Source organism: Sapajus apella, unplaced genomic scaffold, assembly GCF_009761245.1.
Source record: "Sapajus apella isolate SASKATOON/1434 unplaced genomic scaffold, GSC_monkey_1.0 scaffold4, whole genome shotgun sequence".
Lineage (NCBI taxonomy): Eukaryota > Metazoa > Chordata > Mammalia > Primates > Cebidae > Sapajus > Sapajus apella.
In genome coordinates this window covers 11,765,323-11,778,992 of record NW_022436944.1, presented here as the reverse complement: position 1 = coordinate 11,778,992, position 13,670 = coordinate 11,765,323, and the positions used below count along the sequence as shown (strand labels likewise).

Here is a 13,670-nt window from a genome sequence, read left to right as displayed (position 1 = left end):
TTATTGTCAATTTTTTGGGATTTTCTGTGTAGATAATTATGCCATGTCAGTTAGGGAGAGTTTTGTTTCTTCCTTCTAATATGTATGCCTTTTATTTTCTCTTCTTGTGTTATTGCTCTGGCTAGATATTCTAGCACTATGTTAAATAGTGCAGTGAGGGTGAATATCCTTGCCATTTTCCTAACCTTAGGGGAACAGCACTGAGTCTTTTAGTACTAATTATAATAAAGCTATAAGGTTTTCTTGTAAGTGCCCTTAACCAAATTGATTTTTAAATGGGTAATTAAGCAGGTTAACTTAATGATGAGGAAGGTTCCTAATGGCTTTATGAAGTAGTTAGGTGGTCTGTGTGACTAATTGGCTTGGAGTATCCACTGTCCTATCTCAAAAATTTTCTCCTAATCTGAATGAAATTTACTAAACACTCATTGTTTTGATTAAAGACATCCTATTGAATGAAGAACCTCTTAAATGACTAATATTTTATTCTGCTATCACTCTTACCTTTGTAGAATAGTTTATTTCCTCCTTGTCTAAGCACAAAAAGCATGATATGGGTGGGAGAAGGAGGCACAATTTTATTTAATTATTTATTTGAAACAAGGTCTTCCTCTGTTGCTCAGTCTGGAGTGCAGTGGCACCATCTCTGCTCACTGAAGCCTCTGCCTCCTGGGCTCAAGTAATCACCTCAGCCTCCCAAGTAGCTGGGACTACAGGTGCACACCACCACACCTGGCTATTTTTTTTTTTTCAATTTTTTTGTTGATATAAGGCCTCACCATGTTGCCCAGGCTGGTCCTGGGCTCAAGCAATCCAACCACCTCGGCCTCCCAAAGCAGTGGGATTACAGGTATAAGCCACAATGCTTAGCCAGGAGGCACAATTTTGGAGTAGAGAATGCCACAATTGGGCAGTAGGAGGGTACTGAGTAGTTTTTCTAGTTGAAGCACAGACAGGAGCTCTGAAAAGGATCTGAAGCCTAATTTAACCTTTTAAAAAAATTATATTATTTTTATATTAACTCTAATTTTAAAAGTATAAACACTGCATTTTGTTTCATAATTTATTTTCAAATGGTTTATTTAATATACTGCATTTGTTAACGTCTCCTCCAAAGTGCATCTTGTAGAATGCAAAAACATCCTGTTAATGATAGGCCTTTTGTCAAGAATGACAGCCTGTCATTATTTTCCTTTCAAACGAGAAGATGATATAACACCAAGTTATAAGAATGAAGCACAAATTATATTTCACAAAAAGCATGTAACTTTTACTTACTTCATTTGGGAACATAATTACAGTATTTCATATTTTCTCAAGTTTCACAAAAATACCCTAAGTAATTAGCTCATATAGACACTAATAATTTGAAAGGGTTATCACCTTTTTTTCTGTAGCAACTTTGCTTACAGAACATTATTTACAATTTTTTTTTTTTTGAGACGGAGTTTCACTCTTGTTACCCAGGCTGGAGTGCAATGGCCCGATCTCGGCTGACCGCAACCTCCGCCTCCTGGGTTCAGGCAATTCTCCTGCCTCAGCCTCCTGAGTAACTAGGATTACAGGCATGCGCCACCATGCCCAGCTGATTTTTTGTGTTTTTAGTAGAGACGGGGTTTCACCATGTTGACCAGGATGGTCTCGATCTCTTGACCTCGTGATCCACCCGCCTCGGCCTCCCAAAGTACTGGGATTACAGGCGTGAGCCACCGCGCCCGGCCCATTATTTACAATTTAATAGCATTAAAAAATTTTGTGCAATGTACTTATTTAATGTAGCTCACTTAATGATTCAGGTAAAGTCAGAAGACCACTCTTGTGGACCTATTATTTTAAAATCTTACTGTCTTGTTTCCTACATCATAATGAATATCATGTTTTCTCTTTCCTTGATCAACTTCTAGAAAACCTATTCTCTAAAATGTATTGCTTTACATAAAATACATTTCAGCCTTTTCCCCCTTGATTGCTGTGGTGAAATAACATTCTAATAGCTTCCACAATGTGAAATTTTTACCATTTCTATTTTGTTCTTCAGGCTGCAAATCTGCTCCACCCATCAAGAATTTTCTTTAGAATAAAGATAGGGCACTTTGCCAGGAACAGGGCAGGAACTGCAATTAATAGGTAAAGGTTAATGGTGAAAGTGACTTTACAGTAAGCAACAATATTCAAATTGAGAAGAAGAAATCAAAATACAAGATAGGCAAAGATTTTAAGAAAATACTCATCTGCTTATAATTAGTTCAGGTTTTGTGACATGGATGAATTATATTTCTGAGGACTGACAGTGTCTTTGAATAGAATTGCAGAGCCACTCTGGGTTATGTTTGAAGACATGCACAGAGTAATAGGATAATGTACAAATGCCATTTCATGTATAAATTGCCCATAAATTACAACCGATGAGCTTAATTTCAATCCCAGACAAGATTTAGAATATATTATGAAAGAATGGTTTGTGAGGTTATATTAGACAAAACAATAACCCTTGGACCAATTTTATGTTCATGAGACCAAGCATGTAGGCTTTGCCATTTCATTTTATGTAGGATTACTAGATCCAGGGACCATATTAGGCATAGAATATATGGACTTTAAGAAAACATTTGACAAACTTTGTCATAATAGTCCTGAAGACAGTATACAATAAATATAGGCTGGTAACAAGATAATTGGATAATTTAATGATCAGATTAAGAGTTGTACCTGAAATGTGCTGAATAATAGAACAGTATCAACCAAGGTGATATGACATGCAGTGGGGTTCTGTCCTCAACTTTGTCAATTCAACATTTTAAAATCAATGAGTTAGATAGATAAAATGACTTATAAGGATCAACTTTGCAAAAGACATAAAACTTACAATTTTCTGGATACCAATGGCAGTAACTAAGGCAATAACCAAAGGCAATAATTATGTCTAAGACATACATAACTATGTTATATACTCAAATATATGAGTCTAAGATAAGATGTATATTTTTATATATTTTATATATTTTTATATATTTACATTTATATCTGTAGTTCTATACTTGGATCTGAAATGCCAAATGCTCACATAATAGAATGGGAAGTGTTGGTTGCAAGGAATAGGTGGCTTAAGAGAGAAAAGAGAAAATAATAGAGGAATATTGGGCATGAATTCCAAATGGCAAGTGGGACAGCCAGATCTCAAGAGGGACTGGTGAGGAACTGGAAGATTTTTGGCTATGTTAGTGGCTGGTTCCTAATTATCTGTTTCTGGAGCTACAGTGTCCTTGTCTCAGCTTCTGTCTGTATGTCTACTCATTCATCTCTCAGATTTTAGTTATGTTACTTATTCTGTATCTTGTACATGACATTTTCTGTCTTATGGCTATGCCAAAGGTGACCTAAGTGCCTGAATCTTCAACAGTTTCAGGCCCAGTAGGCTCATCCCAGCTTGGGCTTGGTTCTTTTGGGTCTGATGTCCAATCCTGGTTCACCAAGTCAGCCATGGCTTAGGTAGATGGGTGGAGGGAGTCTACATTGCCAAACATAGGAGCCAGGCCTGTGGAAAGTGTATTCTCTAAAATGAAAACAGAGAAAGGAAACAATTGGTATATTCAGTATAATGAGACATTGGTTTGCACTGCAATATTTTTAAAATCAGGGGTTTTATTTAACATAAAGCCAGTTAGAGTATATAACAGCAGAATATAATTGCTAAAAATATGGAAGACCAATGAAATCTAAGGCTGCATTAGAACATATTACAATCATATTAGTAATAAGATACTAGAATGAGAGAAGTTTGAGTCTTCTCTTATTCTATTGTAGTGAGACCAGCCACACTAAACTATTCCATTCTGGGCACCATACTTTAAAGCACATGTAGAACACTGGAAAAATTTTAGAGAAATCTTGAATGAGGAAGAAATTCAGCCGAAGGAATTGTAAGTGTTGGCCTGGAGAAGAGAAGACATGGAGTGTTCCTGATAGCTATCTTCAAATATTAGAAAGACCTTCATGTGAAAGAGGCTGGGGATGTCCCACATAATTTCTAAAAGGACTGGGATCAGTGCACAATTCAGGGAGGCAGATTTGGGATGAGCCTGAGAAAGGATTTCCTGAGAGACACAACTGGCAGAAGATGGAACAGACTGCTTTAGAAAGTAGTTTTCCTTCATTTGGGATGTTAAAATAAAGGATAGGCAACAACATATTTAGGTTAAATAGATTGATAACAATTGAATTCATCTAGAGCTTGAACCAGGTTATCTTTATAATTACTTTTAAACAAGATGTTTAATAAATCTATACATTTGATAAAGTGGCAGTTGGATAGTTGATATAGTCATCAATCGGTATCCCACAATACTGTATTATGGTTTTTAATTTAAAATATTTATTATTAAAGTTTAAAGGATCCAAATTTTACTTTATAAAAATGTGTTATTGTTTTCTTCCAGTTGACATTTGTGTAATGACATTGGTAGGCAGATATGGCAGCATCATTGTTAGTTACAGAACAGTTTTTATAGTTTTAAGGGAGGTTACTTTAAGAGTAAATACTTCTTGGGGAGTTGGAGAGAGATAGCATGGGGAGAAATGCCATATATAGGTGATGGGGAGGAAGGCAGTAAATCACACTGCCATATGTGTACCTATGCAGTAATCTTGCATGTTCTTCACATGTACCCCAAAACCTAAAATGCAATAAAAAAAAAGAGTAAATACTTCTTGGGTAATCCAAGAGTTAATTTCAAATTTAGTGCCCCCGATCAAGTATTTTATGAAGCCATCTCTTATCCTTTGTGAATAGGAAAACGAGCAGAGGCTACTAATAAATATTTATACCTGAAACAGAGAAAAGAATCATCTCCCTTCTAACTTGGCTAAATTTCATTTTTCACTGGCCCTATGCTGTCCAGAAGTCATACAACACTTTATCTGAAGGAAGGAAGAGGATATAGCCAATATACATGTGATAGATAAATATAATACAGATGGATAAAGGCACAGGTGCTGGTTTTAAATAGACCTGAGTTTTAATCCCAGCTTCTCCACATATTAGCCAGTTACTTAATTTCAATAGTTTCAATTACCTACTAAGAACTGACTTGGGGAGAAGAGATTAGGTTCAAAGTATTTTTCCTGTTTGTAGATTTATGACAGAATGTTAAATTCTGTAAAAATCATAAAATGCCAAAACTGAACAGAAGCACAGTTCATTTAGTGTGATGCCATAATTTTACAAATGAAGAAAATAAGATCTGAAAAAGCCATGGGGACAGAGTAGTTTGCAATGAAAGAACAGTAATTTCCTCCCACTTTGTGGAAAATTCATCTTAAAGCCAGAATTATAAAGATTATAAATTTTTCTATTTTTAGTTTTATTTTATGGAAAATATTTCAAGAGCAAATCTTTCTTAGAGGTTGCATGGAGAAACAATTGCTCTGAAAGATCTTTTTCTAATCCCAAGATTTTGTGTCAGACTCAATATGCCAGTTTTAAATTTTTTTATGTAAATGTGGGCAATGTCATAATTATTGCTCCAAGGCATAGTATGCTATGTGTGTACTTCATTCACCCAGCATGGTTACAATATCTTCAGTTGAACTTTATTTTTTAGGACCAAAAAAAAAAAATAGTAAGTGTATGTTCTGTTTCTAGATGTTGCCTGAAGACAAAGTTTGTAAGTACTGTGGAGTCAGCTATCTAATTCTTCATGAATTTAAGGCCATGGAAGAAAAAGTGAAAGCAATGGAAAAAGAAATGAAATTTTATCAAGGAAGTGTAGAACGTGAAAAGAGACTTCAAGAAAAAATTAAGTCTCTTAGCCAAGATCTTGAACAGTACAAAATTGACAACAAATCCAAAACAGAAAGGTTAGAGTATGTTTTTCTTTTTTATCATTTATTTAGTTGAAAGAAAACTATAAGAAATAAGTAGACTTTGAATGTTATTATAAAATTTCTTTACATCAGGTATAATTTATACTTTAATATATTTGTTCCTTAATTATATTAATAATTACTAAATATAATTGTTATAGTTTGATTTCTTTATAGGCATGTATTTACTGTCTGAAAAACTAGAAACCAATTAATTTAGTAACCATAATCTGAAATGTTCAAGTTTTTTCCCCAGGTACATATCTTATGTTTTATTATTAAGAAAATTTACCAAAAATCAGATGAATTTTGGTAGTTTTTCATAAATTTATTTTTAAATGGCTTAGAATTTTTAGATTTATAGGGTAAGGCTTTCATGTTTTGAAAAAGATGCCAAGACATTAAAATTAGTATATGATTTTAAATTAATGGAATTGAAAAAAAAAAAAAGATTAGGCCTCTAATATTGTAGAATCTTATTAGCAATCTAGTCTTCCTAAAGGCACTTCAGTGAGCCTATACAGACATTTATACAGAAGAGTTTTGCTGGTGTTTTATAGTTTTTCCTGTGAGTGAAAAATTTCTTGATTTAAAGTATTGACAGTTGATGTTCAGACACCTTGAGTTAGTGAATTTAATGAATTACATGTCTATGTAAAGTGGAAACTTGCTTAAATCTCTTCAGATTAAATACTTTCATTAAATTTTACTATAAAATGTTATATAAAAGTATATAATTACATTAAATGCCAGGTGAGCCAGATATTTCTTAGTCTTTTACCAAAAAAATTATGTTGTTATAGTTTCTTTAATTTCAAATCTGAATAATAGTTTATGATATTTTCATGGAAGAACTTAAAAATTTGAAGTATTGTTTAAAATTTCTAATTTGGATAGTGTTTGCCTGTCAGGGAGTCTTTTAAAAGTTTGGTATATTCACACTTTACTTTCTTTAATAAAATTTTAATAAAATGTTGCATTATACATGCAATACATAAACATATGAAGTAAAAGAAGTACAGAAAATCATAAGACAAGAAAGTCTATGTACCCTGCTGATTGTACTATTACTGGTACCTTGCTAATTGTGCTTGATTGTATTCTTATTGGAGGTAAAAAATCACTATTTTTTATTTTTGTTTTTGAAAAGGAATCTCACTCTGTACCCAGGCTAGAGTGCAGTGGCATGATCTCAGCTCACTATAGCCTCCGCATTCCAGGTTCAAGGGATTCTCTTGCCTCAGCCTCCCAGGTAGCTGGGATTATAGGTGCACACCACCACGCCTGGCTAATTTTTTTGTATTTCTATTAAATACGGGGTTTCACCATGTTGGCCAGGCTGGTCTTGAACTCCTGACCTCAGGTGATTCGCCCCCTAACCTCAGGTGATCTGCCCACCTTGGCCTCCCAAAGTGCTGGGATTATAGGCATGAGCCACTGTGCCTGGCCAAAAATCGCTTTTAATGATTTGGTGTATGTCTTGCTAGATCCTTCATTGAACCTTTACCTTTATTACAAATGTATTTTCTTTGTCTTTTTTTTTTTTTTTTTTTGGTACAGGATCTTGCTCTGTTGCCCAGGCTGGAGTGAAATGGCACTTTCATGGCTCACTGCAGCCTTGACCTTCCAGGCTCAAGAGATCCTCTCACCTCAGCCTCCCAAATAGCTGGGACCACAGGTGAACACCACTATGCCTGGCTAATTTTTGAATTTTTTTTTTTTTTGTAGAGATGGGGTTTTGCTATAATGCCCATGCTGGTCTAAATTCTTGGGCTCAAGTAATCTGCCTGCCTTGGCCTCCCAAAGTGCTGGGATTACAGGCATGATTACAGGATTATTGCACCCAGCCTTATTTTCTTAATATGTGTAGTTTATATCTTTATCTTTTAATAGACTAGTTTTAACATAATCAGTATATCAAACGCATTGTTGTGCAACTGACATTTGCCACTTAACTATTTATATTGGAAATTGTTCCATGTTAACGTATATAGATCTACCTGATTCTTAATTACAGCAACGTTTTTCTTACCAAGAATATACTATAATTTACTTAAATCATTTTTCTTTCGAACATTATGTTATTTCCAATTTTTGTTATTACATGTAGTATTTGTATTCATGTTCTTGTGAACATAGATTGTTCCATAGGATAAATTTCTAGAGGTGAAACTCCTGGAAGAAAGCAAATGCCAGTTTAAAATTTTGATGGTTATCACATAAACAGAACCAAAGACAAAAACCATGATTATCTCAATAGTTGCATAGAAGGCCTTCTACAAAATTCAACAGCCCTTTATGCTAAAAACTCTGAATAAACTAGGTATTGATGGAACGTATCTCAAAATAATAAGAGGTGTTTATTACAAACCCATAACCAATATCATACTGAATGGGCAAAAATTGGAAGCATTCCCTTTGAAAACCGGCATAAGACCCAAGGATGCCCTCTTTCACCACTCCTATTCAACATAGTATTGGAAGTTCTGGCCAGGGCAATCAGGCAAGAAAAAGAAATAAAGCGTATTCAATTAGGAAAAGAGGAAGTCAAATTGTCACTATTTGCAGATGACATGATTGTATATTTAGAAGACCCTTTGTTTTAGCCCAAAATCTCCTTAAGCTGATAAGCAACTTCAGCAAAGTCTCAGGATACAAAATCAATGTGCAAAAATCACAAGCATTCCTATACACCAATAACAGACAAACAGAGAGCCAAATCATGATCGAACTCCCATTCACAATTGTTACAAAGAGAATAAAATACCTAGGAATACAACTAGCATGGGATGCAAAGGACCTCTTCAAGGAGAACTACAAACCACTGCTTAAGGAAATAAGAGAGGACAGAAACAGATGGAAAAACATTCCATGCTCATGGTTAGGAAGAGTCAATATAGTGAAATGGCCATACTGCCCAAAGTAATTTATAGATTCAATGCTATCCTCATCAAGCTACCATTGACTTTCTTCACAGAATTGGAAAGAACCACCTTAAATTTCATATGGAACCAAAAAAAGCCTGCATAACCAAGACAGTCCTAAGCAAAAACAAACAAACAAAAGCTGGAGGCATCATGCTACCTGACTTCAAACTATATTACAAGGCTACAGTAATCAAAACAGCATGGTACTGGTACCAAAACAGAGATATAGACTAATGGAACAGAACAGAGGTCTCAGAAATAATGCCACACATCTACAACCATCTGATCTTTGACAAACCTGACAAAAATAAGCAATTGGGAAAGGATTACCTATTTAATTAATGGTGTTGGGAAAACTGGCTAGCCATATCCAGAAAGCTGAAACTGGATCCCTTCCTTACACCATATACAAAAATTAACTCCAGATGGATTAAAGATTTGCATGAAAGGCCTAACACCATAAAAACTCTAGAAGAAAACCTGAGCAGTATCATTCAGGACACAGGCAAGGGCAAGGACTTTATGACTGAAACACCAAAAGCAATGGCAACAAAAGCCAAAATAGACTTCAGTGAACTGGCAGCCAACAGAATGGGAAAAACATTTTGCAATCTATCCATCTGACAAAGGGCTAATATCCAGAATCTAAAAGGAGTTAAACAAATTTACAAGAAAAAAACAACCCCATCAAAAAGTGGGCAAAGGATATGAACAGACACTTCTCAAAAGAAGACATTTATGTAGCCCACAAACATGAAAAAAAAATCTCATCATCACAGGTCATTAGAGAAATGCAAATCAAAACCGCTTTGAGATATCATCTCACACCAGTTAGAATGGCAATCATTAAAAAATCAGGAGACAACAGATGCTGGAGAGGATGTGGAGAAATAGGAATGCTTTTACGCCATTGGTGGGAGTGTAAGTTAGTTCAACCATTGTGGAAGACAGTGTGGCAAGTCTTCAAGGATCTAGAAATAGAAATACCATTTGACCCAGCAATCCCATTTCTGGTTATATACCTAAAGGATTATAAATCATTCTATTATAAAGACACATGCACACATATATTTATTGTGGCACTGTTCACAATAGCAAATACTTGGAACCAACCCAAATGCCCCTCAGTGATAGACTGGATAAAGAAAATGTGGCACATATACACTGCGGAATACTGTGCAGCCACAAAATAGGATGAGTTCATGTCCTTTGCAGGGATGTGGATAAAGCCGGAAACCATCATTCTCAGCAAACTGACAGGAGAACAGACAACCAAACACTGCATGTTTTCGCTCATAAGTGGAGGTTGAACAATGAGAACACATGGACACAGGAGGGGAACATCAAACGGGGGCTTTTTTGGGGGTGAGGGGAGGGATAGCAGGGGGTGGGGGAATTGGAGAGGGACAGCATTAGGAGAAATACCTAATGTAGATGACGGTGTGATGGATGCAGCAAACCACCATGGCACGTGTACATCTGTATAACAAACCTGCACGATCTGCACATGTACCCCAGAACTTAAAGTATAATAAAAAAATAAAAATAAATTTTGATGGGTATTATACCAAGTTGTCCTTTGAGAAGATAGCATTAACTTATATTTGGCCAATAGTTGATGAAGTGACCACTTTCCTACATTTTGTTAATATATCTCGAGTGAAAAATGTTACCTCATGGTTATTTAATTAGCATATCTTTTTTTGCCAATGAAGCTGAACAGTTTTTTTCATGTTTATTAGTAATTTACGTTGATTACCTGCATACATATATTGCCCATGTTGTTGGGTTATTATTTTTGTTTATTTATAGAAGCTTTTAATATAATATTGGCATTATACTTTTTAAATATATGTTGTTAATATTTTCTCATTGTTGCTTGTCTTTTTACTTTGTTTATATATTTTTTGCTTTATCTTTTAAAAATTTTTAACTATATCCTGTGCCAGATTCTGGTTGGTTAGAGTTCTGTGTAAAGTTCTTTTAATTGCAACCAACAGAAACTAACTCTGACATGAACCTAAACACAAAAGAAAACTTGATAGCTCATTGAAAGAAAGGAAAAACTCAAGAACCTTGGCTTTGGAAAAGGACTAGAAACAGAGCTCATTCAGGGATATGGGAAGTCTGGGGTAAATTCACTCAACTTTTTCTTCCTTGCATCATTCCCTTCAAGATTCAAATCCCACAAGAGAGAGTCTCACTGGCTTTATTTCTTTTATGTGACCACCTTCCAATTCCACCCCCTTAGCCTGATGAAGGGGGAACCTTGATTGATAGTTCTATGAAGATGTCATACAATAAAAGCAAAGACATTCACTAAAAAGAAGTTGAGAGTATTGTTATCAGAAAAAGGGGGAATAGACTCAGGCAAGTAAAAACAACAATATATGTTTAAAACTTACAGTATTGTATTAGGATTAACTTTTTAATCTATTTAGTATTAATTTTGTATATAATTTGAGGTAGATTTCCAATTTCATGTTTGTTGTTTCTCAGATGTCAGGCTTATTGGCCCAGTATCACTTATTAAATTCTTCATCCTCTCTCCCTTGACTTGAAATATCACTTACTAGTTTTTCTTCTAGCATATTTCTGGATGCCCAGTTTTTTGTTATTGATTTATTGTCTGTAAATGGGTCAGGGCCAAACTTTTAATTACTTTAGCTTTATAATATGTTTTGACATTTTGTATGACAAGTGTTTGGTCTGCCATTAAGTTTCCCTGGCTTTTTAGTATATTTTCTTTTCTGGATGAACTCTACAATCAGCTTGTCAGATTCCATGAAACATGCTCTGTTATGATTTAGACTGCGATTGTATTTACTTTCTAGAGCAGATTATCTCGATATTTGACATCTTTATAATCTTGAGACTTCTTATCTTGGAACATGGATTCCTTATTTATTCAGATGTTCTTTAAATCCTTCAATACAATTCTGTAATTTTTAGATATATTCTGTATAGTTTAATCCTTGGACATATTTTTGTTGCTATTGGGAAGGGTGTCTTTTTATTATATTTTTTTGAATTTCTTTATTAGTTGTTTGGATTCTTTTAATTTTTTTGAATAGATGTTATATATGTTTATAACACACACATACTTATAAAACAATCACATCACATGCAGATGGTATCTGTCATCTTTTTATTTCTAATAGTTACACCTTTTTCCTCCTTTTTCTTATTAAATTGGATTGGACCTATAGAACAGTGTTGAATAATAAACTTGTAGAATGCATCTTTGTATTTATTTCTAATCCAATGCAATCCTATCTAGTGTGTTTCTGTGTTAAAAAGGACATCTGCTATAGGTTTCTTAAAGATATCTTTTTATCAATTTAAGGAATTCCTTCTGTCATTTCTAGTTCTTTAAGTTTATGTAAAATCAGATGACTTGAATTTTAATAAATGCTTTTCTATCTTCTTTTGGGACAATCATATGATTTTTTTCCTTTAATATATTAATATAGTAAATCATACTAATGGATTTTCTAATATGAAGCTAAACTGACATTTTTTATATAAAGCCATTTTGATCATGTTACGTATTTCAGCGTTCCCAAAGTCTCATGTATTTGCTTGCCTTCGTGATTCTTGCCACTGCTATAAGTACTCTGTACTATTTTTCTGTGAATACTTGCTTAAAAATATGCATTTCTGTGCAGGTAGTAGGTGGAAAAACATTTATCACTTGCTATAAATAGAAGATTAAAAAATAAATACATAACTACAGGTTGAGTATCTTTTATCCAAAATGCTTTGGATAAAAGCATTTGATAAAAGCATTTAGTCCAGAAGTGTTTTAGATTTTGGATTTTTTTTGGATTTTGGAATGTTTTCAGAATACATACCAGTTGAGCATCTAATCTGAAAATCCAAAATCAGAAATGCACTAATGAGTATTTCCTTGGAAAATCATGTGACACTAAAAATCATGGATTTTGGAGAATTTCTATATTAAAATGAAAGTGTTTTGTCTTTGTAACACTAACAAAATTGCTGTTGCTAATTGTGATATGTGAAATAGTTTATGAAAAATATTGTTCTTTTAAAATAGTGCTGCTGGTATTTTACATAGATATTTGTATCTGTGTTCACAGGTGAGGTTGGCCTGTAGTTTTCTTTTGTTGTGGCATACAGACTAGCTTACACATACCTTTTTTTTTTATAAGTTAAGAAGCCTTCCATATTTGGTGTATACCAGACATCATGAATAGCACATGAGTTTTTTGTTCCTTGAAGCTTTGGTAGATCTTCATTAAAAATGTTTTGTATTTTTGAGGGGGAGGGTTGGTAGAATTTTGATGACCTATTATGCTTCCTCTATGATTATTGGCTTACTTATGGATTCTTACCTATTTTTGAGTCAGCTTTGGAATTGTTTTACTAGAAAATCAAGCATTTCACTTGGCAGTTTAGATTTCTTGATGTTTAGTATGGTATAGTAGCCTCTTATGTAGAAGCTTTCCTATGTATCTATTATGATCCCATTTCTCTTTCCTTGGGTAGCTTGTTTGTGTTTGATTGAGAAAGAGATAAGAAAGGGAGGGACAGAGGGAGAGTGAGCTTTTTTTCCCTCGGAAAATAAACAGATTTGTCTATTTTGGCCTTTGTAAGGAACCAGATTTTTGTTTAAATTAATCAAATATGTTCCTTTTTAAAAATTTATATTTATTGGGCCAGGCATGGTGGCTGACACCTGCAATCCCAGCACTTTGGGAGGCCGAAGCAGGCAAATCACCTGAGGTCAGGAGTTTGAGACCAACCTGGCCAACATGATGAAACCCTGTCTCTACTAAAAATACAAAAATTACCTGGGCATGGTGGCAGGCACCTGTAATCCCAGCTACTTGGAAGGCTGAGGTGAGAGAATTGCTT

The 13,670-nt window shown here is 34.4% G+C and overlaps 1 protein-coding gene across 1 annotated transcript in view; it reads left to right on the top strand.

Moving 5' to 3' along the window:
• The window catches only part of LEKR1 (leucine, glutamate and lysine rich 1), a 205,846-nt gene that overhangs the window by 15,165 nt on the left and 177,011 nt on the right, over window positions 1–13,670 (top strand). The window contains exon 2 of the mRNA XM_032258228.1: window positions 5,642–5,856. Within this exon, the coding sequence (XP_032114119.1) occupies window positions 5,642–5,856 (215 nt within the window). The remainder of the gene's footprint in view (window positions 1–5,641; window positions 5,857–13,670) is intronic.